Here is a 26,191-nt window from a genome sequence, read left to right on the forward strand (position 1 = left end):
CACAAACATGGACAAATTCAATGTCCTTTCCATTTTAATTAAGCACTTGTTCACTGTGGCTATAACTTTTATAGTTTGAGATGCAAGAGTAAAACTAGGATAGAATTCATATTTTTCACATTTCTACAGATAGAAGATGTTATTACTGTAACTCTTAATGACCTCAGTATATGATTGCTTTTTTCCATAACTTGAGACCTTTCACTTTTTCACTTAAAGGAAGCACTTTATAGCTTCTTTTTAGCATATCCAGATTTTCAGCATCACTACTCCTATACTTTGGGGCCATCATTAAATAAAATAGTGCCTGAATACAAGCACTGCTATAAGGCAACAGTCAGTCTGAGATACCTACTAAGTAACTAATGAGATAATAGTGTATACACCCTTTGGATACTGTAGAAAAAGGAATGATTCATGTCTGTGGGTCATAGGTCAGCACAAAACTTTGTCATGCTACTCAGAATGGTATACAATTCAAAACTTATAAGTTGTTTATTTCTGGAATTTACTATTTAATGTTTTTAGACCTAGGTTGACCATGGGTAAATGAAGCTACAGAAAGCAAAACAGATAAGGAGGGAAAACTATATAATTATGGTCATGGGTAAAACTGTGAAAACATTGAGAATTACCTTGGCCTTCTTCATTCTCTCTTGTGAATCACTTTTTTCATATTAGGACTTATTTGCAAGCCTAAGAAGCTTTCCATCTGCCTGGAACCATATTGTTGGTGTCTCTACTAAAATGAAAACTGGGGAAACTGATAGATTTCCCTCCAATTTAGGGTGGCTGCTGTATATAATAGCTACCTCCTTTCCAACATGCCCCTACTCCCACCAAAAGTGTAACCTGACACTTGCTCTCCTCCTGGCAACTAGTGACATCACAGGCTCCTCCAGTCCCTAGCCACTACCTCACTCAACCCCACCTCAGCACATGCAAGCCCCTATAAAAGGCACTTGCTGTCCTGACCATATTGCTTTTGTCTCTCTTTTGTTCAGAGTCAGCCTGGCAGATCTGTTCCCCTAATAAAAGCTTGTTGTGGCCTGGTCTGGTCTTGGTTTTCAGCCCTTTTACCTGATAGAAACAGGTGACCCTGCTCAGTGCTCACATCACTGATTTGCATGGCTGTTCACATGGTCTGCGTGAAAACACTGTGCTATGTTTAAACCATACTACTTACAATTATATGACTATTAAACATTATTAAGAACATTAAAGAGGGATACATTTAACAAAGGTATCTTTATTTTGTATACATATTCAATGCATTCTTGCTACAATTTTATGTAAAGCCAGGCCAAAATCTTCCTCTAGGCATTTATTAGGTAGTATACACTCTTCAGATATTAAATCTCTTTGGTCAACATGCAACATTCAAATACCTATTGGCAATGCATTTCTGTGAGATATGAAGACATTTGACATAGAAAACCTCAATCTCATGACCCACAGCCCTGGAGGAAAGGAATATATCCAAAAATCACAAAATATTACTTATTGAGCACATGGTAGCTAATATCCATTCACTTTAATGGAGCATTACACATGGATTCAGGAAGGGTTTAAACACATTTCTGCATCAAAAGTAAAGGATCAAAGGCTGAACTGAGCATTAAGAGTACTGAATTAGCTAATAAGGGAGCCCTACTAAATCTTTAGCCTCTAGCTATAGGTTGATTAATACAGGGAAATCTATAGTTTAAATGCCTATGTGGAAATTCAAGTTCTAACAGAAAATGAAATAAGGGCTCATTGCTTCAAAGGTAAATCATTACATAATATTTCTTTCAGTAGACATCTCAGTGCATTTTAAATATAATTCAATAGAGTAAATATATATTCCAATGATTCTTTTTTTGAAACAAACTTTAGTACTATCTGTGGATCCCATCTTCAGCACTTATGGCACGTTTTGTAATTATTTTAGTGGCAGATTTTATCCTTTGAAGATAGATTTTGATGTGCAAGTTAGGCAAAAGCCAAATGATATGTCCTAAAACACCTGGTATATCAAAACTGCTCTCTTGAAAAAAAAACTGCTCTATGAACATTACTTAAATATGGTAATCTAGGAAGTCATACTGTGGCAGGATCCCTCCCTAAAGAATGTGGCAGAACCTCCCCCTTGAGGAATGTGGGCCTTCAAAGAATGTAGACCTTCTTAGAGTACAGGAAGTTAACCAGGCACAATTAGTTCCTATGTACACGTGTGCAGTGCTAGCTTGGCTCTGTAACATACAGTGTACCTAATCCTGCTGTGGTTTGTTTATGTGTTACCATATAAGGTAGACAAAGATCTCAGATATATGTAAAGGGCATGACCCCTGCCCCCAATGCTGGGTGTTCAGCATTTGGATACAGATCCAAAGCCACTGGGCCCATGCTGGTACAAGTAAAGCTACTTCCTGGAAAGAGCCTTGGTGTCCCAACTCTGGGTGCAAGAATCCTGCAACAATATCATTTTTTATTGAATGAAATGTAAAGATATTTTCTTGTGTGTCTCTCAAATGGATTGTCCATACATTTTATATGCATTAGTTTTGACACTGTACACAGTCCCTTCAATATGACATAGTATATATAAAACAAATATATTGGGGGTAATTTCCAAATTAATAGAAAAGAATGTGCTACTATCTGTCTTATATTGAGCTAAGCTTGCCTTAACTGGATTGCGCAACTCAGGGTCAACAAAAAGGTACTGTAATTCAAAGAGTGTATTATAAAAAAATAAAAAAAAATCAATTTAATAAGCCAGATCTGATAAGCCCAATTTTATATATTGAGAAAAATTTGTTTCTAAAAGTGCAAACCATTACAAGTCAAGAGTTAATTACAGGAACACCTTTACAAAAAGAAGGAGCCAAGCTGGGGATTTAGCTCAGTGGTTTTGCCACTTGCTGGGCAAGCACAAGAACCCAAGTTCCATCCCCAGTACCAAAAAAAAAAAAAAAAGCCAATTATTTGTAGGCATTATAAATACTTTTACCATATAAAAGCTATCTGGACTTGCTTTTTTAAAAAATTAACTATATTTTGTGAATATTGACCCACTTGATCAAATTGTTATTTCCCAGTCCAGACTGTACATATGATTCTAGTGCCTAGCACCCATATTCTTGCCCCTGCCCCAACATGATCCCTGTGTCCTATTCTCTACAATATTATAAAGAATAATGAACTCAAAATTTCAGGGGCTCCTGAAAGCTAAAGTTACAAATAACACCAACAGTCCTGCAATGATTCCTGTGATGGAAGCAATTAATTCTAACCTGCATCAAAGAACAATTCTATTTTAGCTACCTAGGGAAGAGTGACAGAGGTACTAAGTATATTTGTCAAGGCCATCTGGGAAGACAACATTGTAATTTATTTATCTGAGCCCCTGAGTAATCCAACATTATTAGTGGACTTGTAGCATGATAGCAGTGTAACTAATAATTGTTTTTGTAGATACATATTGTAGAGCCCTCAAGATGGTAAGTTTCTTAGATACTAACAATACCAACTCAGCTACAAGTCTTCTCTGAAGTGGAGCTGTTGTATTCATCAGTTTACTTAGTTTCAAAGAGCAGGAAGCCTGCAAAAGTAGAGAAGCGCTGGTGGTCCCCGTGAAGAGCACCATTGCCCATTCTTAGCCAAACTTCATCCCCTTTGGCAAGCTTCAGCACTGCATGGTTGCTGGATGTATCTGATTTTCCCTTTGTTTCATAGCTGGAAAGAAAAAGAGGCACAAAGCTACTTAGTCTTTACAGTACACAGCTAGCTTGCCACCAAAATCTACCCTTCCTTTCTCATGTGTTGAGGTATAGTCCTATGACAGGTTCTCTAAAATGGCATGTGTGCAGAAATTACAAATGCCACTTCTAGAGCTGGCCAATAAAATTCACAAACTCTCCTCCTTGCACTTTCTTCCTCATAACTGTCAGGAACATTAATGGCAATGACTAGAATTACCTTGGAAGCCATATGTAAAAATCTGAGTGCTTAATTAAAGACTACTACACAGAGGAGACCACCTCCCCTAATCTAGAACACCCACCCTAGATTCTCCACTCTGGAATATTTGACCAGAAAGAAAGTTCTGTGTGTGAGCCATTGTATCAAGACTTTGTTATAGCAGTTTAGTTTTCCCTAAATAATCTGGAATTTGTTACTAAAGGAGGATGAGCTGCCACAAACCAAATTAAACTATGTTGCAGAGACTCACAGTCAGGCAGAAAGCAGTGGGGAAACAAATTTGTGAGCTGGAGAGCTGAAGATCTATGCTATTACTGTAGATATCTTTTGTGCAGTTAGATGGGACCAGCCCTCCAGGAGACAACACAGCAAGAAGCTAACTTGGAGAACAATTGAGGCAAGTTCACTGGTTAGCATAAAAAGGAAAAGAAGTACTACTTCCCCTAGAGATAGATACCAGCAATTGATATTCTAAATGGGAAATTCCTTGTATGATTTTTCTTCCCATTTGATCCCCATTTAATCAATATTACCTAGGTGACTGTACTTGTAATCTTATTGGTTGATCATGGTTTTGTCCCACCTCATGCCCAGCTTGTAAATTTCCATTGGGTCTTATAGTTTTGTCCCACTTTGTACCCACCTCACCACATGGCTTTGCTGTGTAAAACACCTTTGAAAAGTGGGGTGGGCTGGCAACCCACTTTCTGGTCCTCCTTCTGTCTCTCGTAGGCACAAGCTTTCTTTCTCCCCATAAAGTTTTCCTACTCTTAACCTCTGTTGTTCCTAGAATTCATTCTTTGATTTTAGAGAACACAAACTCACTTTTTGGATATCTAGTAGGTTTGGGAGTTACATCTCTTCCCCCTATATCACTTTGGAGTCTTCCACTGAGATTGCTGGTCAGAGATAAGAATTTGCTTTTGTTCCATAGGTTCTAACTTTGGTCTTTTTGCTTCATAGAATGTAACTTTTCATTTCATAGGCTCTCAATATTTGTTTCATAGATTCTGGTTTTTGTTTCATAAATTCTGGCCTTTGTTTTGGCTTTTGTTTCAGAAGTTTGTCTTTCTTATGCATTGTCTCTTGTTAAAATTATGTTTTATTCTTGTTTTGTATATGTTCCATTGGACTTAGTGGCTTTAAAATGTTGTAAAATGGTCTCTTATAAAATCATCTCAGATAAAGACAGTTCAGGCTTTTATCTGTCCCTTATAGAATGCCAAATAGTGGTTACTCTGCCAGCTAGTAATTGCCTTTAGGGCAGCTGCCACTCTCAAAGCAAAGGACAGGTTTCTCCAGTTGCTCTCTGGTGAATCCCCACTCACACTGATGCCAGTGGCAGGTGGAATGTTGACCAGATAGGCAATTGGGCTCCTTTTGGAGACAGATCTCTGATTGCCTGGAACTAGCAGAAACTGAGGTGACAACTGAGGGGTTATGGCTGGGGCACTGTCTGGCAGATGCCCAAAGGCCCCTCAGAAGAAACTAGCTCCCGACAGCCTGTGGAGGTAATCAGCAGAAAATCTCCACATCTTGTCCTTATCTGGACTCCTCAATAAGGTGAAAGGGAAACTCTGTCAGTGATGATCAGATAGCCTCTGTCTCAGAGTGATCTGAAATGATGTCATCAGAGCCCTTTCTTAAGCCTCCATTAAGAGATGAGCTATAGGTTTGGACTGCTTTCTCTATTACTAATAAGACAGACCTCTAGACAAATGTACAAAACAAATCATGGCACATGAACCCTTTAGATCATGAGCTGTGATCTCTTACTTCTATAACAGTCTCTTCCTTCTATGACAAATGAGCCCCTAAACATCCAGCTGTCTCTGTAAAACCTATGTAAATAATAATTTAAAAAATTACACATCAAATGAAAAAGACTTAATACTCAATGGGCCAGATAGATATGCCCCACAAGGTACTAATTGATGGTGGTGTACATTTGGTTCCTGGAGCTCATGGCTCCCGTGGCTATTACTGCTCTTGGGACTCCTCAGTATTATCTGTTTAATTCTCTGCTTTGGACCGTGCCTGGTTCACTGTTTTCAAAATTTCTTGCAGGAACAAATGAAAGCATTCATCAACCAGACAGTCACAGAGTTCATCATGGCAGGGTACCAGCCAGTATGACAAAAGGAAGAGGGACCACTTGCCACGGGCCTCATCAGATCCAGGTCTAGCCCCGATCTTCACCCCTTGTCAGCAGGAAGCAGCTCCAGAAGAAGAAACCTTTGCCCAACTGTCATAAAACAAAAGCCTGTAATGATGGGTCTCCCACTACCTCAGCAGCTGTTATGTATAGTAGCTGCCCTCTTCCTATGGTGCCTTGCCCCTTCCCCTGTGTGACATCATGCCAAGATAGTTTCTCCCACCAAAGAACAAACCCTTCTTCCCAGCATGCCCCTGTTCCCCTCTAGAGAGTAACCTAATACTCGCTCACCTCCTACACCTAGTGTTGTCACAGGCTTGTGCACTACCTCATTCAACCCCACCTCAGCCCCTACAAACCCCACCCCAGTCTCTATAAAAGACTCCCTGCCCTGGCCATGTTGCTTTTGTCTCTCCTTTGTTCAGAGACAGCCAGGCAGATCTATTCCCCTAATAAAGGCTTGTTGCCTGGTCTGGTCTTGGTCTTCATCCTTTTACCTGACAGTTACAACATGTACAGCTGTTACATTTGAGCTTTTTTCTTTTGGCATTTTGGATTTTTTAATATGTTTGCCTGTAACTCAAGTTGGCTTATAGATAAATGTAATTAAAGACATTGTTCCCCCAGGTTGCCAGATGATCCAAATAATGTCAACTGGTATTACAAATACAGTACATATTGCTATCTATATATAGTAACTCAGGAATCTTTCATTGTTCACAAATAATGTGTTGTTATGATCTGACTCTCATAGGTCATCTAAAAATTTGTTAAGATAATTAAATAAAGACTCTTGGGCTTAGGAAAACTCCTGGAAAGGACTCCCCTTGGTAAATAAAGGAGCAGCTGCCTGGAAAAATTATTCCAGCCTTTGCTCACAAAGGGGACCCCAATTTCCATAGCCTTGTGGGAAATACATTGCTAAATATATCATTGAGATAGGTATACATTGGCCATGGTCTAAGTTTGCTGTGGGAAAACAAAGTTTTATTTAAAATTTTTTTGGTTCAAAACAAAATTAAGGGACAAATGGTTTCATGTAACTGATACTCATTGTTATTTCATGGGGTACTAAATATCATTCATGCCTTCTGAGTTTACAGGTCTTCTAAGATATTGGTTATGGTAATGATCTTTTTTGACTCAAGTATCTGCCTTTCTCTTGCACTTCAGCTACTTTTGATAAGAGGTACATGTCAAGCCAGCATGAGAAAACCAGTCAAATAATAGTTATCTTAAAAACTGATGTGATATATGTTATATGTGTCACCACACTTAGGGATGCTCAGTCACCAAACATTTGAAACAATGTCACACTAAAATTAGAGGCTAGACATTATGAACTCCTAAGATACATTTATAGACCAATATGTATGCTCTCTTTAGATGGCAAATAAGAATTTTCTTTGTCATTTAATGTCTTGTGATCAGATGAAGGTATTTGACTGAAAGACTATTCCAAACTAAGATAGACATGTAGGTGTTACAAAGAAGATATCATCATGATTGTCATGTTAAAATACTACCTCTGGCTCTTGATCTTAAGTTTTTCAATACAATATATAAATGTTATCTGTTAACATTTTACCAACCATGGTTGGTAAAATAACAGCCCTCTAACTGCTTTATACTTCAAAAGTGCTTGACATCTTGACTATTATAATAGTTAAGTTCACTGCTCCTACTGAAATACTTATGTCACTCATCTCTTCTGGGTGTTCAACACCTAAAGTTTGGAGACCAAAACTAGAAAGGTAACTAGGCTAAGAGGACAGCCAATATTGTGGCCCTGGCCCCTCAAGGTCAACAGAGAATCCAGGACATGAAGGAAGCTTTCCTACAGGACCCTACATCTTTGGTAAGTCACTCAACCTCCTGAGCAGGGAGATTGCTGGGCACGAGAGGACAAATGTACCATGTGCCAAAGGAGGGTCACAAAGAAGGGAAAGTCTCCCATACTTTCACTTAAAGCAACATGGTCAAGCAGGGCCATGACCTATCCCATCAGCTGACACTGACAGAAGAGCTGAGAGACTCTATGCATGGTTACAAAGTAATGCCTGAGGAGACTTAGCTGACTTTGATAGATAGCAAGAGGTTTGTACTGATTGACACAGGTCTCACTTTAACTTGGTCTTAAACACCCAGAAGAAAAGAATAACCAAAAGAGGTATAAAATAATGCCATAGTAATAAAGCTAGATCTAAAAAGGTGTTCCAGTCACTGACCCCTTCTGGCAGTTTCTAGCTATACCAGTAGATGACCACAGTTATGGATCATTAAGAAAAAAACTATGGTAAAATCTATGAGAGCTCAGCCAGAGTTTTAAATTTCTTAAGCAAGATTTGTTCTTCAAGTTGTCTCTTCTTACAGCTAAAAGTAGAGAGATGTATAACAAAGTATCGGACTTATACATAAACTTTATCAATGAAAGAATGTAAGAGCCAGCAGGTTACAATCTATTTTAATTTCTAAGTGTGACTTTCTTCCCAACCTGCCCTTCCATTCTAATGTGCTCATGCTTAGATTATACATGCTCTAATTTCTTAAAAGTTTTGTTTATTCTTGCCTAGAGGCTGCCAAACTCCAAGAAGTCATACAAATGGAACGAATGACAAATGTTCTAGACTTCTTTTACTGGGATCCACCATATTGACCTTGTAAACAGTTTATAACTCCTAAACTATGTAATAGGACTTCTATGTTGGGATTCTGAAGTCCCCTGGACCTTCTCCTTATCCTCTGTGGGAGTCTATTACTAGCTCCTCCCAGTGGAAACCCTTGTTGACTATATTCATATCAGTTCTGCTGACCTTATTATTTAGCCCATATATTCTTAACTGTTTCTTTGGCTTTTGTCTCCTCCAGACTCAAAGCTATACAGCTACCAAAATGACAATGCCTGGCACCTATCGAGGGCCTTTAGATAGACCCTTTTGTAGAGTAGCTGTAACTGCTGATGACAACTACCACCCTCTTCAGCTGGAAGTAGCCAGAATGGTCTTTGCCCTTTGCCCCCTCACAGCAATTAGGGATACTTCTTCAGAGGGGGGAATATTGCAGATAGGTATGTTAATTCAATCTCTCTCTCTTTTTTTTTTGGTACCGGCTATCAAACTGGGTTCCTTGCAAACTTGGGTCCTTGGGCTTGTGCAGCAGGCAGCAAAACCACTGAGCTAAATCCCCTGCCCAGTTAGATATCTTCTGTGCAGTTAGATTGGACCAGCCCTCCAGGAGACAACACAGCAAGGAGCTAACTTGGAGAACAATTGAGGCAAGTTCACTGGTTAGCATTATAAAAAGGAAAAGAAGTATTACTTCCCCTAGAGATAGATACCAGTGATTGATATTCTAAATGGGAAATTCCTTGTATGTGATTTGTCTTCCCATTTGATCCCCATTTAATCAATATTACCTAGGTGACTGTACTTGTAATCTTATTGGTTGGTCATGGTTTTGTCCCACCTCATGCCCAGCTTGTAAATTTCCATTGGGTCTTATAGCTTTGTCCCACTTTGTACCCACCTCACCACATGGTTTTGCTGTATAAAACATCTTTGAAAAGTGGGGTGAGCGGGCAACCCACTTTCTGGTCCCCCTTCAGTCTTAGGCACAAGCTTTCTTTCTCCCAATAAAGTTTTCCTACTCTTAACCTCTGTTGTTCCTAGAATTCATTCTTTGATTTTATCAAGGCAGGCGGCGGAACCACTCAGCTAAATCCCCAGCCAATATTGTTGTGCATTCTTTTTTTTTTTTTTTTTTTTTTGGTACCGGGGATTGAACTCGGGTGCTTGTGCTTGCAAGGCAGGTGCCGGAACCACTGAGCTAAAATCCCAGCCCCATTCTTTGATTTTAGAGAATTCAAACTTGCCTTTTGGATATCTAGTAGGTTTGGGAGTTACATCTCTTCCCCCTATATCACTATGCTATGGCAAAATATGTAATAACAAGAAGAAAGACAATGCATGCTCCATAAGTAAGGGAAATGACTAGACAAAGGACTTTAAATGTTTCTACAGAAGATGACTCCAAATAAGAACTGACAGGGTTCAAACAAAAATAAATTAGAAGTAAATGGACTCTACATGGTTGGGGACTAACAAGGTTGAAAAAGTTGCCTTTCTACTCAAATCTATTGTTTTAAAAGGTCTCAGGGTAACTAGCTCTACATTGAGAGTAAGGGGGAAAGACAAGTTAGCAAATGAATAGCCTAAAAAATGCCTGTCAAGAAAAGTACCTTGGAGCCCAGCATAGTAGCACATGGCTGTTATCCCAGAACTCTTAAGAGGCTGAGGTAGGAGGATCCAAGTTCAAGCCTAGTCTGAGCAATTTAGTGACTTAAAAAGACCCTGTCTCAAGATAAGGTGGAGGGTGTCTCAGTGCAAATGTCCTTGGTTCAATTCCCAGTCCCAGACAGGGGAAAAAAAAGACATTGAGTGTGATTGATTTACAAATGTCACTGGTAGCAATCAGAGCAAAAGCCTCCTAGGTTTCTAAGGAAATGGCATGTTATTACCAAAGACCCAACATGGACTAAAAATGATTTAGAATTTTTGACCTAGCTTTCAAATTCACAACAGGAGAAAGTGGGCTATGAAAGAGCCATGAGAAAGACTACTCACCTTTAGGGTAGGGCCACGGAGGGCCGGAGATTTAGCTCAGTGTTTTCGCCACCTGCTGCACAAGCGCAAGGACCCAAGTTGGATCCCCGTACCAAAAAAAAAAAAAACCAACAAAGATAGGGCCATGGATAAAAACAGACAAAAGAAGACCCACCCAGAGAACAGAATCCAGGACAAAGAGAAACAACAGAGAGACTAATTTGAAGAAAAGGACTGTTGATTTCTGAATCTAAGTTTTGAGCTTGGTATATGAGCAGTGGCTTAGGCATCTCCAATGGGAGTAGAGATGGGGTGATATGTATTCTAAATGTAAGAAGAAGAGCTCAACAGATATTTGGAGTCCAGAGAGTCAGAGAAGGATAGCTGTTTTCTGGAATCCACTCCTCTATAAGGAGCTTCAGGACATTTCCTTTTTGCCTTTCCATTGGTTAGGTGGAGTTAGGAATAATGTGATTGAGTTCCCTGAACACAATATCTGATGCATAAAAAATACTAGAAGGTTATTATACTTTACTTCTTCTGACTGCAGCAGTGATGATAATCAGTAAGAATTTATAAGTCAGTTTTATTGATGGCAGAGTTGATTTCATCAGCTGAGTCTCTCAAAATCCAGGAGGAAAACCCTTCTCCTGACCTTTGCACAATGTCTTCCTCTAACCTTCCTGCCACCATCTTGCTTCCCCAACCTGGGCCCTTGCCCTGTATTGGTCAAGAAAAATATAATTCTAGCACGCTTGAGCCATTATATTCTGATTTCTTGAAGTAGTTTCACCTACAGTAACTCATCTTTTTCTGCTTCTCGCATCTCAAATATAACTTCCCTTTCAGGCCAGGCTCCAGAAGAAAACAATTGTAGGGACAGTCAGGACCCTTATATAGGGTTAGGTTAGGGAACTGGGCCCCTTTAAGAAGTAGAAAGGAAACAGCCCCTGCATCTCAGCAAACAGCAGAGCTGACAGCCTGTAGTTCTGAGAGCTGCTTGTGGGTGGTTAAAATGGGCTGGCAGTCTGTGGTTTTGACACCTGGCTGTGTGCAAACAACACTGTCCCTCCTGGTGCAGGTTGCTGTGCCTGCCCAAATTCCTGTGTTAGCCTACAGAATCAAACCTCTACCATAAGTCCAATATCCAATCAATCTAGTGTCAACCCTCACAGGGTGTGAAGACAGGGTCCCTACCCAATAAAACAGGACCACTGCCCCAGATTTGGTGGTGACTCAGCTCTGAGTGGCCCCATTCCTCCCCTGGAGTTGCTTTGTACCGCTTCTTGCAATAAAGTTTTTGCTTTACAGTGGTCTTCTCTGACTCCTCTTCCTCCTCCTGAAAGAGAAACAAGCCTGGATAGGGTGAGTTTGGGGGTCCCTAGACCTGAACCCACTGCATTTAATACAATGATCACAAGTCATCAGAAATAACAGGGAAAATCACTTCTTGGCCTTTTGGCTAAGATCAAGTATAGAAATAACAGGGGAAAATGTAACAAACAGCCACAGAGTTCTTCATAGTTCAAAGTGAGGCAGGACAGCAGGACATGGCAGATTTGTTTGGAGGAGTAAGTGTGACCTGATTCCATGACACATGCACCAAATAATTCCCAAGGCCCTGTATATGGACTTCTTGCAGGTTCTGCAATGCGTTGAAGAAATAAAAGGACACAGACCATCAAAAGCCCACTGTCATGGCTTTCTTCACTGTAGTCAGCCCTATGTTCCCCAGGTTATACTTTTATTTTGGCTTTTACTTTTTATTTTTCCTCTCTTACTTGGCTCTAGTTTGCTCTGCAGAGCCAGTTTCTCCCTTCACTTCACCTTTACTTTTTCAAATAAACTTTTGCACCATTTTTGCTTGTCTCATCCAATTCTTTGTTTGAAGGGAAAAGAACCTGGAAACCAAGACACAAGCACCCTAAAACCCAGTAACATTTATTTGGCCAACTATTTCTAGAAGGAGACTATCTGATAACAATAGCTCATTTAATTATGGGAAAGATGTTAGCTCTCTGCTTCTCTGCCACATCCTAGGCTACCATCAGAACAAAGTGCAATATTGCTTTATAAATAATTTTTCCCAGGGAGCCCAAGGACCAGGCTGGTAGGATAAGTATCAGAGCAGCAGCACAGGCCAGGGACCAGAAGCAGGGAAGAAAGGGACTCCCAAACTTCTTCATGTGCCCAAGCAGGTGATGGGAGAGAAGACTACCGCCAATGCTAAGCCTCATGCAAAAGGGAGAGGAGTGGAGAAAGCAGAAAAAATGGGAGGGAGAGAAGGAAAAACTAATGAGTTAAGAAAAGAATCCAAATGATTGATTTTGGGAGTGGTGCTAGCAATAATCTCAAGGCCTCTCATCAACATGCTGTTGTGCAATTTCATCCGATTTATTTTGAGCCACACACATTATTCACATTATTGGTGTATGCTTTGTTGATTCCTACATCTTTCCCTGTCATTGGATTTTCTTTCTACAAATTATGGCAATATATGACAGAAAAGACCACCCACCTGTACATGCTGAAAACTGTATTTCCATTGTGCATAAGGTACACATGTACTTCCTCCACATCTTCATGCTTCATCATGCTGAAGGTGAAGAAATACACACCTGAAAAAGGCAGGTAGGGATTTGTCCATGTTTATATTAACATATTGTGCACTGAGGATCGGAAGATAACAAAGACGTCATATTTCTTTTGTTGATATTGTGTGTACTATGTGGTTTCTTTTGGTCTTTATATGTGAAAGTGTCCCTTTATTTGCTCACCTTCAAGGTGCTTTAAAATTTTGAGAGTTTCTCGATTTGTATCCCTAATAAGATTTTTAAAAGTCTTAAGGGAAAGAGTCTACCTTGTGTTAACTGCATTTTTATTTACTTGATCCCTGAAACAGGATTTGGGGCAAATTCCATCCCATTTGTAAACATCAGTTGACTAATATTAGCCTCTACCATGGGACTCACAATGACAAAACACAGAGTCCTATAAATAAGCACATGGTGTTCTGTGGCCTAATGCATAACTATACTTGCCAAATGTTAGTTGAAGATAAAGAAAACTGGCTTGCACAATAAATATTTCATAATTCAAAACAAATAGTTCCAGTAATTTCTCATGTTGTTCACAGTAAGTCTGTGAACTTTACATAATAACTAGAAAGATTCAACTTCAACAAAGAAACACAATCTTGTTACTAAAAGTCTGCTACTTTTACTTATTTTTTGAAAAGACTAAAATTTTAAAAGATGTGTGTTTTCTTAGAACAGCTTAAGGCTCTTAATGTAAAACAATTAACATGACTTAATATCCTCTGAATTCCAGCACAAAAATACTTTTATTGAATATCAGTCCAACAGCAGACAGAGAAGCTGAAAGGAAAATTTTCCCAATTACAAATGATTTTGGATTTGGAAGTGCATTTTGGAAAGTTGAATGAATATAAATCATCAAACCTTTTTGGTTTCCATATTACAGTTTAAAACTAATGACCTTGCAAGAGAAAAACCCACAAACATATAAAAAAGGAAAAGGAAAAAAGCACTCACAGCCTATGTCTTTTGCAAAGGTATAATCAAGTGAGATAGAAACTGATAGGTCTCCCACTACCTCAGCAGCTATTATGTATAGTAGCTGCCCTCTTCCTATGGTGCCTTGCCCCTTCCCCTGTGTGACATCATGCCAAGATGTTTGCTCCCACCAAAGAATAAATCCTTCTTCCCAGCATGCCCCTGTTCCTGCCTAGAGAGTAACCTAATACTTGCTCACCTCCTACCACCTAGTGACATCACCGGCTCCTCCATTCCCTAGTCACTACCTCACTCAACCCCACCTCAGCCCCTACAAACCCCACCCCAGTCTCTATAAAAGACTCCCCCTGCCTCGGCCATATTGCTTTTGTCTCTCCTTTGTTCAGAGACAGCCCGGCAGATCTGTTCCCCTAATAAAGGCTTGTTGTGGCCTGGTCTGGTCTTGGTCTTCGGCCTACCTGACAGAAACCATGTTGGACCATCAAATTGAACCAAATAGAAGTATGTTTACATTTTGTTTAATGCCAGAAATGCATATTAAATGTGCTAGGAAATGATATAAAAGTTAGTTGTGCCCATTTATATACCTAGAGATTGGCCTACAGAGGAAAAGTCAGATATAAAAGGATGTAAAGAATCTAATTTATATGTGTTGAGTTTTTTACATTTTATAAGATTTCATATCACACATACACACACACACATGCATATACACAAGACAATTTTCCATGCCTTAACAAGATAAAATTAGAATCAAAACGACAGGGAAAGGGCCGGGGATTTAGCTCAGTGGTTCCACCTCCTGCCTCGCAAGCGCAAGGTCCCGAGTTCAATCCCTGGTACCAAAACAAAAAATGACAGGGAAGTGTATGTTTTCCCCAAAAAAATGATGAGAACTATTAAAAATAAATGTCAAAAACATTTTTAAAAGAGCAGACTAAGAAACCAGATGGAGAATAAATTAAATCCCTCGAAGTGGAAATAGAGAGCTAAATACATATTGCACTTTCCCGTGGCTTTCCTGGGCAAGGGAAGATAATGAAATGGGGGCCAACGTGTTTGCATTATGATTTCCAGGTCTTTTGTGCTGCTGTAATTGTAAAAATCAGCCTTCTCCATGTTATCACTGTCAAAGTGGAAAATAAACTGTGAGAGCCTAATGATCCCTGATCGCCTTCTCTTTGATTTCCAGGTTGATTCAATCATGAATTTAATTGTGCATCTTACCTGATACAGGGGCCCCAAATCTGCCAGTCATGACATCAAAAAAGTTTCCAATGTTGGTCTCAACACTGCTGAAAATAATCCCGCTGTTCTGATTGCTGAAATGAGTTGCCAGAGAAGCCATAAATGCAATCTAAGGAAGAAGTTGATGCTCAATTAATAACCAATTTATCTTAAAGTAATAGTCTTTGTGACATTATTTGTAATGGCATAATTGGAAATAACTTAAACATGGAGAGAGAAGGAAATAAATTACAGTAATTTCTAATATTTTCTAACTTTTTATGTGATGTAGCCAATTGAATATCAATGTATATCAACAGTTCTGAACATATGTTTCAAATAACATTGGTCTTCAGAACACTTTTAGAAATATTAAAATTCTGTTGTCAAATAATACTGGGGAAATTTGAATAAAATACTTGGATTGTAGCTATTAAATGCATATTAGCATATTAAGGCATCTGAGAAACCCTGCAGTGGAGCAACCTTTTTAATTTTTCTAATGCTGCATTTAATTTTCCTAAAGACAAATCTTATAGAAATTTTAATTTTTCACAGAGCAAACTCTTTTAATACACATGGAAATTATTTGATCTAAATGTATATGTACAAACAAACACATATACAATGGTAAAATGTCTTTAATACATTTGTTAATTAAAAAGTAGGTCACACAGAATCACTATGACTTGGTACCAGATTTTGTTATGTGTGTCTGTGTAGGTGGGGTTATTGTATGGACAAATTGAAGAAAATATCTGCAAGAATATCCACAAAATTATTATCAGTGGGGCTCTGTAGAATTTTCATCAGTATTTTTGTCTTTCTTCATTACAACTATAATTTTCACATGAGTATGTATTAATTTTATATATATATTTTCAAATATAGAGTGGTACTTATTTACACAAAGAGATATATAGGAAATATTACCATTTGTGGAATAAAGTAATAAATGAAAATTGAGCTATAAAAATCTGAGTTGATAGAAAACAATATAGGTTAATATCTGTGTATGTGATTTAAATGTATAAATGTAGCCATATCAATAAATAAAATAAGATATTTAGCCATTGCATTTATATGTCTAAAAGTTTATATATTGAAGTTGGCCAAAACCTTTCTAGTTTAACTTCTCTTCTCATCAGAAAAACAAGAGATGAGTTTATATTTAAGGTCACCTTGTGGAATATTTGCACTTAATGTAGAGTTGGATTTCGGTCTATAAATTTCTCCTCCCTAAAAATCATTTTAAAACTCTCTGTTGATACAGGATAAGTCTTATGCAAACATCCTTTGATTAAGATAAACAAATTAAGGGCCAGGGATTTAGCTCAGTGGTTCTGCTGCCTGCTTCACAAGCTCAAGGTCCCAAGTTTGATCCCCAGTACCAAAACAACAAATTAGGCCTCAGATTTATTCAAGATTGATGAAACTTGAAGAAGAATTTAAACCTTCTGACTCCTAATTCCTACTAGTCCGGCAGGTTGAGAGGTGACCTATGGATGTGTACAGGGCAATTTACCTGCAGTTCTGGTGGAATCCCTGGGTAGCCCTTCTCTCCTTTGGGGCCATGCTGCCCCCGCTCCCCTCGAGGACCCAGGTCACCTTTGTCTCCTTTCTCACCTTTGGCCCCTTCATGGCCAGTGGCTCCATTATTTCCATTGTTTCCATGGTTTCCTTAAATAACCAGACATCATTACATGTGAAAACCCAGTCCCATTTACTTATCATCAGTTTTTAGACCAACACAACCTCTTCCTTTAAAAATATCCCAAATAAATTGTAAAAGAGGTTCATTTCAAATTATCACAAATATACCCAAGGGGCATCATCAAACAGGCTGTTTTTGTTGTTGTTGTTGTTGTTGTTATTGTTTTAAACTGGGCTCTGGAAGTAGCTTAGATATCCTAAGGCCTCAAAGCCTGTTGTTCTATAAAGCAAGGCTTGTTTGAAAAATTGTGTGAAAGACTGATCATTGCATTATCATTTAAAGTAACAAAGATTAGAAAGCACGAAAATATCCATGAATACTAAACAATTTAAATTATTAAATGGCATAGAATAGTAAATGAAAATAATACTGAAGAAATATAGTAATGATATAGTGATAGCCATGATATTTTAACATCAAAATGTTATAAATGGAGATGCTATAGTATATTTTTTTAAACTATGTATATATAATATCTACAGAAAAAAGACTAGAATAAATTACATGAAAATATTTAGGTTTTTTCCCTAAATGGATGAAATGAGTGATTTTTTTTTTGTCACTCTATATGTATTTTTCTGTCCTTCTGAAGTTTTCTATGTATGTATGTATCACTTTAATAACTGTGGTAAACTAAATTCATTGATTAAAAAGTCACTAATTTTGAAAGGAAGATTTTGATAACAGTTTCAATGCCTCACTTTCCTACAAAAAAATGAGTTCTGTACTTCTTCCTTATTTTTACATTTGGTGAATTAGTCTTGCTTTTTAGTATATGTAATGCCGAAATGAGCACAAACTAGTGTCATTTCTTCTTTTTTAAATTTTTTTGGTACTGAGGATCGAACTCAGGGCTTTGTGCTTAAAATACAGGCATGGTGCCACTGAGCTAAATCCCAGACCCTTTTACTTTTTATTTTATGTACTGCTTCTCAGGCATCGCATCAGGTTTGCCATCATTCCAGATGGATGAACTTTTTTTACAGGTCAATGTGGTTAGAAAGTCAATTCCTGATGGGGAATATTTAACCAAGGCATTCTGTTCCATAACCTCAGAGGAGGTTAGGCCTGGAAGAATTTGAATATTCCCTAGCTAATGCTCCTGTGGGTGGCTGCCCTTGATGGACAATGACATAGGTCCTATGTCAGTAATCATGGTTTTAATCTAACAAAGGAATTTTTCATTAGGAATTTGGTTCACATGAGAAGAAATTCAAAAGTATAAAAAGTTGAACTATTTTTGATAAATATTAACTTCAGTGGGAATAAATCAATGAAGATCAAATAGACTTTAGCCAAACATTGAGAGGAGTCCTACCTTTTGGGAATGACAAGGAAAAAGTGCAGCAAACCCTGATAGTTTTGGGAGTCATGGGGTAAAGACGATTAGGTACACCCTTTCTTCAGCCAACCCAGTGCATTAGCCATTTCCCAAAAGGCCCCTAAGCCTGAGACTGGAGAAGTATGGTATAGATGTCTACACTGTAAGTCTAGAGAGAGCCAATGTAGCTCTGAGTATTTCCTGTGCCTTTCTGTGGTGTTGGAGCTCAGAAATATTTCCATGAGCCCAAGTGAGGCATGAAAATAAGCTGAGAGACCACTGAGACTAGGGGTGAAGGGCTTAGCTTGACTTAGAAACACATAGAAAGATGTGCCGCTCAGTAAATGACACCATGAAGATGACTATAACCCAGCCCAGTAAGCTTTCCTCTCTGCCTGCCTCTACTTCATAAATCTCCTGAAAGTTAGATATCGTGTACTGCATAAAGCACCCTGTGGCAGAAATACTGGCTGCTATGGTTTAGATAAGTGTCCCCACAGCAAATATGGTGCTGTGGGGAGGTGGGAGAAACTTTATGAGTTGGGGTCTAGTAGGAGGTCATAGGTCACTGGAGGCAAACCCCTGAAGCGAGGTATCTTTCTCTTCTGCTTTTTCACTTCCAGGCCACCATGAGGTGAACAGCTTTGCTACTCACCATGATGTATTGCCCCCATGACAGGCTCAAATGCAATGAGGCCATTCAATCATGGACTGAAGCCTCCAAAACTGTAAGACAAAACAAGCCTTTTCTCTCTGTAAGCTGACAATCTCAGGTACTTGCTATGGTAGCAGAAAGCTGACTGCAGCAGTGGCACTAAGAGCAGGTCCAGGAAAGAGTTAGTAGTTCGATTCTAGATATTGGCAAAGATCCTCCCAACCTATGAGTCAGGTACCTCATGGTGCTTGGAACCTTTTGGATTCTTTGAGTAGAGAACAAACACTATAGTGTTTAGTGTTCCACCTGAACTGACCTAATAAACTCAACTCTCCCACCCAACTCTCTTTCTTTTGAGATTTCCATGCATACCCTTTAGTGTTCCCAAACTATGTAGGGTTGCCCTTGGCTCTTATTTCAGGATTTTCTTTTATTCCTTTTTTTTTTAGTTTTTATTAGTACATGTTTGCAATATGTAATGATTACATTCCATGTGGGGAGTTGGTATGTGCACATAATGCATCTCAACTCTTTTTTTCATTCCCTTCCCCTCTCCTACTTCCCTCTTTGCTCCCTCTCTTGATCCCTTCTCACTGGAAAAAGATATATATCCTTAATTTCTATTATCTATCATTTAATTTGCTCTTTATTTATATTTTGAGTTTTGCATATAAGAGAAACTATGCAATATGAAAGCTTGTGTGTCTAATTAATTTCACTTAACATTATGGTCTCAAGGAACATCCGTTTTTCTACAAATGACTCACATTTATCCCTCTTTATGGCACAGTCATACTCCATTATATATAAATACCACATTTTCTTTATCCAATCTGTTGATGTACATATAAGACATTTCCAAGACTTAGTTATTATGAATTGTGCTGCTATAGGCATGAATATGCATATATCACTGTAATATGAAGTCTTTAAGTCTTTCAGAAAGATACCTAGTAGGAAAATAGTTGGGTCAAATGTAATTTCAGTTTTTTGAAGATTCTCCCTACTGATTTCTATAGTGTTTGTACTAGTTTACATTCCCACCAGCAATGTCTGCAGCTACACTGGTGGTATATTTTTACATCTCTGTCTTCCTTACCTGGAATGCCTGGAGGGCCTGGAGGTCCAGGGGGTCCTTGATAGCCTCGGAAGCTGTAGTCTCCATGACAACACTTGCTGCAATCTGGAGGCAGTCCTCCAGTTTGTGGGGACTTTAAAAAGATAGAGAAATTTAAGGGAAAGGCACTTGTGAGCCATAAGGAATTTTTAATTTTCCTCTGGCCTGGACCTTTAAGTAAGTTTAACTTCAGTCAATTGACAACTACATCAGAAAAGACAGTATGGGTCTGGGGTGGGAGTACTGAAGGCTTAGGACTCAAGGAATACATAAAATGACTGGATGATTTAAGGGAAGACAACAGAAAGTGACAGAGAAATGTGCACTTTTGGACTGTATGGGAATGGGACTGTGAAAAGAGGAGGCAGTACTTCCAGGCAGTACTTTTCTGCTGCTACCCAGGACAGAAAAGCCAGAAACTCCTTCAGAATTGGACTTGAAGACTTTCCTCTTTTGCAGTACCCCGTACCCTCTGACATAGCAAAAATGAGTAGACAGATGATCCTCAAATTACAAAACCAACTACTTCAAACAAGCTATTAAACATTATGTTTCTGATACTGATTTATGAGTTGGATTAAGAATTCTTAGAAACTCTGAATTGTAATCTACCATTGCAAATAACCACAGTGCACTTAAATTGCCTTAGTAAATTAGAAATAAAATAGTCTTTAAACCAACACATTCATTTATGTATTTAATTGAAAAATAGAAATTATATGTAATTATCATATACAACATATTGTTTTGCTATATATATGTGTGTGTGTGTGTTCTTGTGTATACAATGGCTAAATTGAGCAAATTGACATATTCATTACCTCACATACTTTTTCCTGTGGTGTGTACACTGAAAATTTACTCTCTTAGCAATTGTAAAGAATATAAAGCATTATCATAAACTATGTGTCCAGTACATTTTTATTAAGTATTTATATCTTGAAACAAATAACTTTTTATAAGTATTTAATAAGATCTAATGCTTCACATATTCTACTTCAAAATTTGACGTGATTATACTGCTGTTTGAACCAATATTTAATGTACACTAAATTCAAATTCATTATGCTCAAATATGACACAAAGTAAAATGCTTACTTGTACTGATATATTTCTAAAATATGACTTACTGTGAAGGAACTAGAGATTTAGAGAAAGCTTATGGGAAAGAGAGTTAGAGTTGCTTGTAGGATGTGGATTCTCACCTAACTTGGCAACTTGTCTTTTAATTATGTCATGCAAAATACTTGTGGAAACTTGCCTAGACAATTATAATTCAACAGTCTTCTGAAAACAGCATGTTGTTGCTATGGAATTAATTTTAAAATGGAAGGGAACGAGGGAGGGAGAAAGGAGAGAAAAAGAGACAGGAAAGAGGGAAGGAGAGAAGGAGTCAGGGAAAAATATAAAAGTCCCATTTTCTTCATTACTAGGAATCCAAGTAGGAAGCTGGGTGAAAATTGCATATTGCAGTACATTTAGAATTTACATTTATTTGTTTGTTTGAGCAAAAAGGGGGCTTAGTCTTTGTGCTCTCTTTTCACTTAAGTTTTCCACAAAGCTCTTTAGAGAAAAGCTCAGGGTAGCCTGTGGACCAAGCATTCTACCAACACTCAGAACCCAAGAGGTGCAGGATCAGAAGCTACAATTTGAAGCTAATTCTTAGTCTTGTCTTCATTCTACTAGACCAAACCCAGGACAGGTAGAGAGTCTAAGAAAACCTTTTGTCAAATTGGTACAGGGAGGAAAAATCAACTACAGAAACTGGCCTAAGACAGGGATTTGGGAACACTTGGAAAGTAAAGACATCATGGCATCACCTCGCCTTTCCAACAAAGATGCAATCTGAGAAGTATGTGTTCTGAATTTTGTGGTAGGGTTTTGTGAATGTGAAATGCAGCATTTAAACCTCAGAGTTCTGCCAATGATAGATTTGGAATCAGAGAGAAGGGAAAGAGGGAAACTCCTGAAGTGGAACTATTTATGTGAGAATAGAATGAAAATACTGAGATACTTAAAAATTCAGAAAAACCACCACTGGACTACAATCACAATTCCCATCTCAGTTCTGCATGACCTTAGAAAAATCACTCTTCCTAGACATCAATGTTCTTGTCTACTAAGCTAGAGGAGTGAGTGAGGCAGTCATGAGTTTTCTTCCTAGTTGTATTGCAAACAAGGGCACTTGAAGTTTTTCCAAAATCTCAAACAATAATTTAGAAAGCTTTTTTTTAAGTGTCCAGTGTCTAGGTACCAGAAGATGGGGTTGCTCAGTGCCAGAGGTAGCTAGGACTAGTGGTGCATGAGCAACCTACTTTGGAACACTTCAGAAACACAAAGCTTCCATCAGTTCAGTGCAGTGCGAGACTTCCAATTACTGATAATTGGGCACCTCCTGAGAACCCTTCTATGACCTTTATTACATGCTCTTCCCTCTAGCCTTATCTTTCAAAGTTCAGTCAAATGGAACAATGCTGGTTAGGCTTTTGATGGATTTGGAAGAAGTTGGACAGGATGAGTTGATTCAGAAGTTTTCTCCTTCATAAGGGACAAAGTTCATATGTGATATTGCTATTTATTAACTTTTTAAATTTATCATCCCTTTTCCAAAATCAGGTAGAATTTGTACACTGAAGTCATGCAAATGAGTGGCATGGGAGGAAAGGGTTGTCTCTAGGACAAAGCCCATCCATTTTGCAGATGGGAGCCTAGAGGAGTTCTGCAGAAGTGAGTACTACTATTAATGAGAAAGAAAGCCCATAGTTTCTTCTTCAATCTGAAGAAGAGGAAAGAGAAACAAAGAGAAGGGAAATGGGAAGAGGGTAAATGAATTCCCAGGAAGGGGATAGGAGACTGAGAAATAAAAATGACAAAGAGGCTATGGAGAAGAACATGGCAGGAAAAGAGAATATAAGTGTGCCCACCCCAAACCCCTGTCTATACTGGTCCACCATGAATTCTATACCCACCTGTTGTTTTAAAAATATGATTACCTCATCAACCTGTCATGAAAAAAACAAACTTTTGATAACAAAATCTAAGCTCCTTTACCAGCTAGAAGAATCCTTCCCAGCCTTGCACTCAAATCCTTTAATGTCTTTCTCCTATAACTCAGGAGCTCCAGATATACTTACCTCATCACAGGCTCTCTCAAATCTCTTTGCTAGGGCATAATCTTTTTTTTTTTAATCTCTGCCATGAATAGCTTTTCTTTCTTTCTCATCTTTTTTTTTTTTTTTTTTTTTTGAGTACCGGGGATCAAACTCAGGACCTTGTGCTTTTGAGGCAGGCACAGGAACCACTGAGCTAAATCCCTGGCCCTTCTGTCTCATCTTTTAAGATCCAACTCAAGAACCAACACTACTTTATTTCCCAACTGCCTTTTGTGTATGTGCTGACCATGCTTATCACATAGTATTTAATCAAACTTAACTAAATTAACAAAATATCCCAACTAAAGTACTTTAGGAGGGCTTGGAGATAAAAGCTTGGGTGTGTTTATATTCTTGATCCCCATCCTAAAGCTTGCTTCAGTGTAAAAGCCCAAGTAATTCTTGAGAGAGTGATGGATGAAGAAAAAGGAGAATTAAGATGAAAGAAGAGGGAGGGAGAAGTAGCGAAAAAATAGAGAACATATTGTAATCCTAAATTCATTTTGCCTATATCCATTGGTAAAAGAGCTGAATAGAAAACTTCCATAATATCAGTGGCTCTAAATTTCCTTAGAGGGTTTGTTTCAGGAACCCAGGACCAGAAGGTGAGGTACAAATACAATTTGGACTTCTTGCTGAGTGTTGGTGGCCAGGAAATAACGATTGATGATACCCTGTGACTACCTTCTTCTGCCTCTGGGGGCTTACATTGTCATGCCCAGGAAGGACACCTTCTATTGGAATGAAAAGCCCAGATCATGACTTGGTCAAAAGTTAAAATGCTTTGACCACTAAGGAAAACACAAATTAGCATTAATCATTCCTTGGCCAAAAGACTGTTAGATGAAAGGATGATCTCTGAATGAGGCATTGTATTTAAACATTATCATTTCCCTTGTGACTCCTTAAAAAAACAACTTCCCCTTGGCACAACCCCATAGAAAGATTTGGAAAACTGCCCTGTCTGGTCCAGTTAGAAATCCCAGATTAGTCCCAGATCTACACCCAAGTCTGTGTTTGATGTGGTTTGAGTATATAACCAGATAATAAACCCAAACATCTCAATCTGTGCCTACAGGGGTTTAGATTTCAGCCATATGAATAATTACTGGGCCCATTTAATCCATAAAAGCCATTAGCTCTTGTAGTAAAAGCTATTGGTACAAAGATCATATGATTAAAAGTAACTTTGTGCCCATCCAATGTCAGCATACTACAAGCTTAGGATGTAAGTCAAAATCTGTTATTCCTATTTTTAGTGTTTTAAATTAAATTGAGCTCCACCAATTTGCAATTTGCTACAGTGACATCTCAACTCATTCCCATACCACCCTCAAAAGAGTTCAAAAAATTTCCTTAGATGCTGAACATATCCCTGGAGAAACAGCCCCTCTATGATCATCAGGTATCAAGTGATAGTACATAATTTGAATTTTACTCATGCAATCTTTTTTGGGTTAAACTCTTTAATTCTTTTTAAAAGGCTGCACATAGAGGTTTAGCAACCTGGAATATTATAAATCAAATAAATAAGACTGGTGTGAGTTAGAGTAAACTCACACATCAAAGCAAAAGCCTTTGACCGATTTTGGCAAATTCAAAGGACAGCTTTTCCCTGCTGAGAAGGATGAACACAGTCCTTTTTAGGATCAGCAAATGACTATCTGTAGTGTTATGTCTGTCTGCACGAATCAGCATTCTTTTCTGCACCAACAGAGCAAGAAAGAAATCAGAACCCAGAACAACAAGAAGTTGGCTGCCCAGCTTCCCTTTCTAATGAGGCAATGCTATGGCCACTCTATCCCAGCACATCTTTGGAAGAGACTGGCAGTCACCTTGCTAAGCCGGAGCAACCCACACACAACTTAAGCAAACTGCTGTCAAGTACTGATTATAAGAATCTTAGCCCAAACAACAACAATAACAACAACAACAACAACAACAACAACAGTCATTCAGCTTTCATAGAAATCCTTAGAAGAGAATTCAGAGTACCTGGCCCCAGAACGGGGTGATCTGGGCTAGATCATCCACCTCTGGGTGCGGTAGCTCATCTGGTCTCAGAGTTTTTAGGTCTGTAGAAGTGTTATTATCCACAGTCCCCGTTTTAGAAAGGCTCCGCTCTCTCACTTTTTCCCTCCTGGAGCCGCTACGGCCAGTCTGCTGGTGGCTCTGCACTATTCTCGCCACCACTTTATTAGCTCTTCCGCTCACCTCCATGTATTCATCTTGACACAGGCAAAAGGGGAGAAAAAACAAAGCCAACAGGTGCCAACAGATGATCTGCCTCCCAAGCATGATTTTCAACAGAGCCACAGAGCCTCCTTGGGACGATGACGGGGGCTCCAGGCGTTGTGGTCTCCTCGGGTAAATGCCAGAGCTGCAGATGAGAACTGCAGCTGGGCTGGGTGGTTTTATACTTTGGTGTGCAATAAATAAGCCTGCAGGCACGCCAGAGTGACAGCAGCCCTCCTCTCCAGGCAGAACAGCCCCCATTCATCACTTTCCCACACTTCAGGCAAGACAGATTTGTGTGCACAGCTCCAAGTTGGTGGGGTTCATAAAGGTCACACTTTGGCACATTTTTGTTGGAGTGTGAAGAAAACATACACAACCAGCTAGAAACAGACAGCATGTGTCCAGAGTTTTGCTTTCATGATTAGACATGGAAAGGCTGTGCATTCGTGGTCTAAAATGCCTTTTGGAAAATCCAACCCTTGTGCTTGCCAGGAAATTCATGCTTAACT

The 26,191-nt window shown here is 38.7% G+C and overlaps 1 protein-coding gene across 3 annotated transcripts; it reads right to left on the reverse strand.

Moving 5' to 3' along the window:
* Positions 1-1,229: 1,229 nt before the first annotated feature.
* Positions 1,230-25,891, reverse strand: C1qtnf3 (C1q and TNF related 3). 3 transcript variants are annotated; one of them, XM_004848650.3, is made up of 6 exons: positions 25,440-25,873; positions 20,275-20,386; positions 17,011-17,165; positions 15,486-15,615; positions 13,241-13,340; positions 1,230-3,720 (listed from the first exon to the last, which is right to left on the reverse strand). In XM_004848650.3, the coding sequence occupies exons 1-6, from the start codon at positions 25,740-25,742 to the stop codon at positions 3,561-3,563; spliced, it is 960 nt and encodes a 319-aa protein (XP_004848707.1). In that variant the 5' UTR covers positions 25,743-25,873; the 3' UTR covers positions 1,230-3,560. The 3 variants fall into 3 exon arrangements, with proteins under 3 accessions (XP_004848707.1, XP_004848708.1, XP_087045398.1); XM_004848651.3 differs by having other exon boundaries at positions 25,659-25,865; XM_087189272.1 differs by lacking the exon at positions 1,230-3,720 and adding an exon at positions 7,187-12,061 and having other exon boundaries at positions 25,440-25,891.
* Positions 25,892-26,191: the final 300 nt, after the last annotated feature.

Source organism: Heterocephalus glaber, unplaced genomic scaffold, assembly GCF_053883595.1.
Source record: "Heterocephalus glaber isolate CG9 unplaced genomic scaffold, H.glaber_assembly_v1.0 deba00001538, whole genome shotgun sequence".
NCBI classification, from domain to species: domain Eukaryota; kingdom Metazoa; phylum Chordata; class Mammalia; order Rodentia; family Bathyergidae; genus Heterocephalus; species Heterocephalus glaber.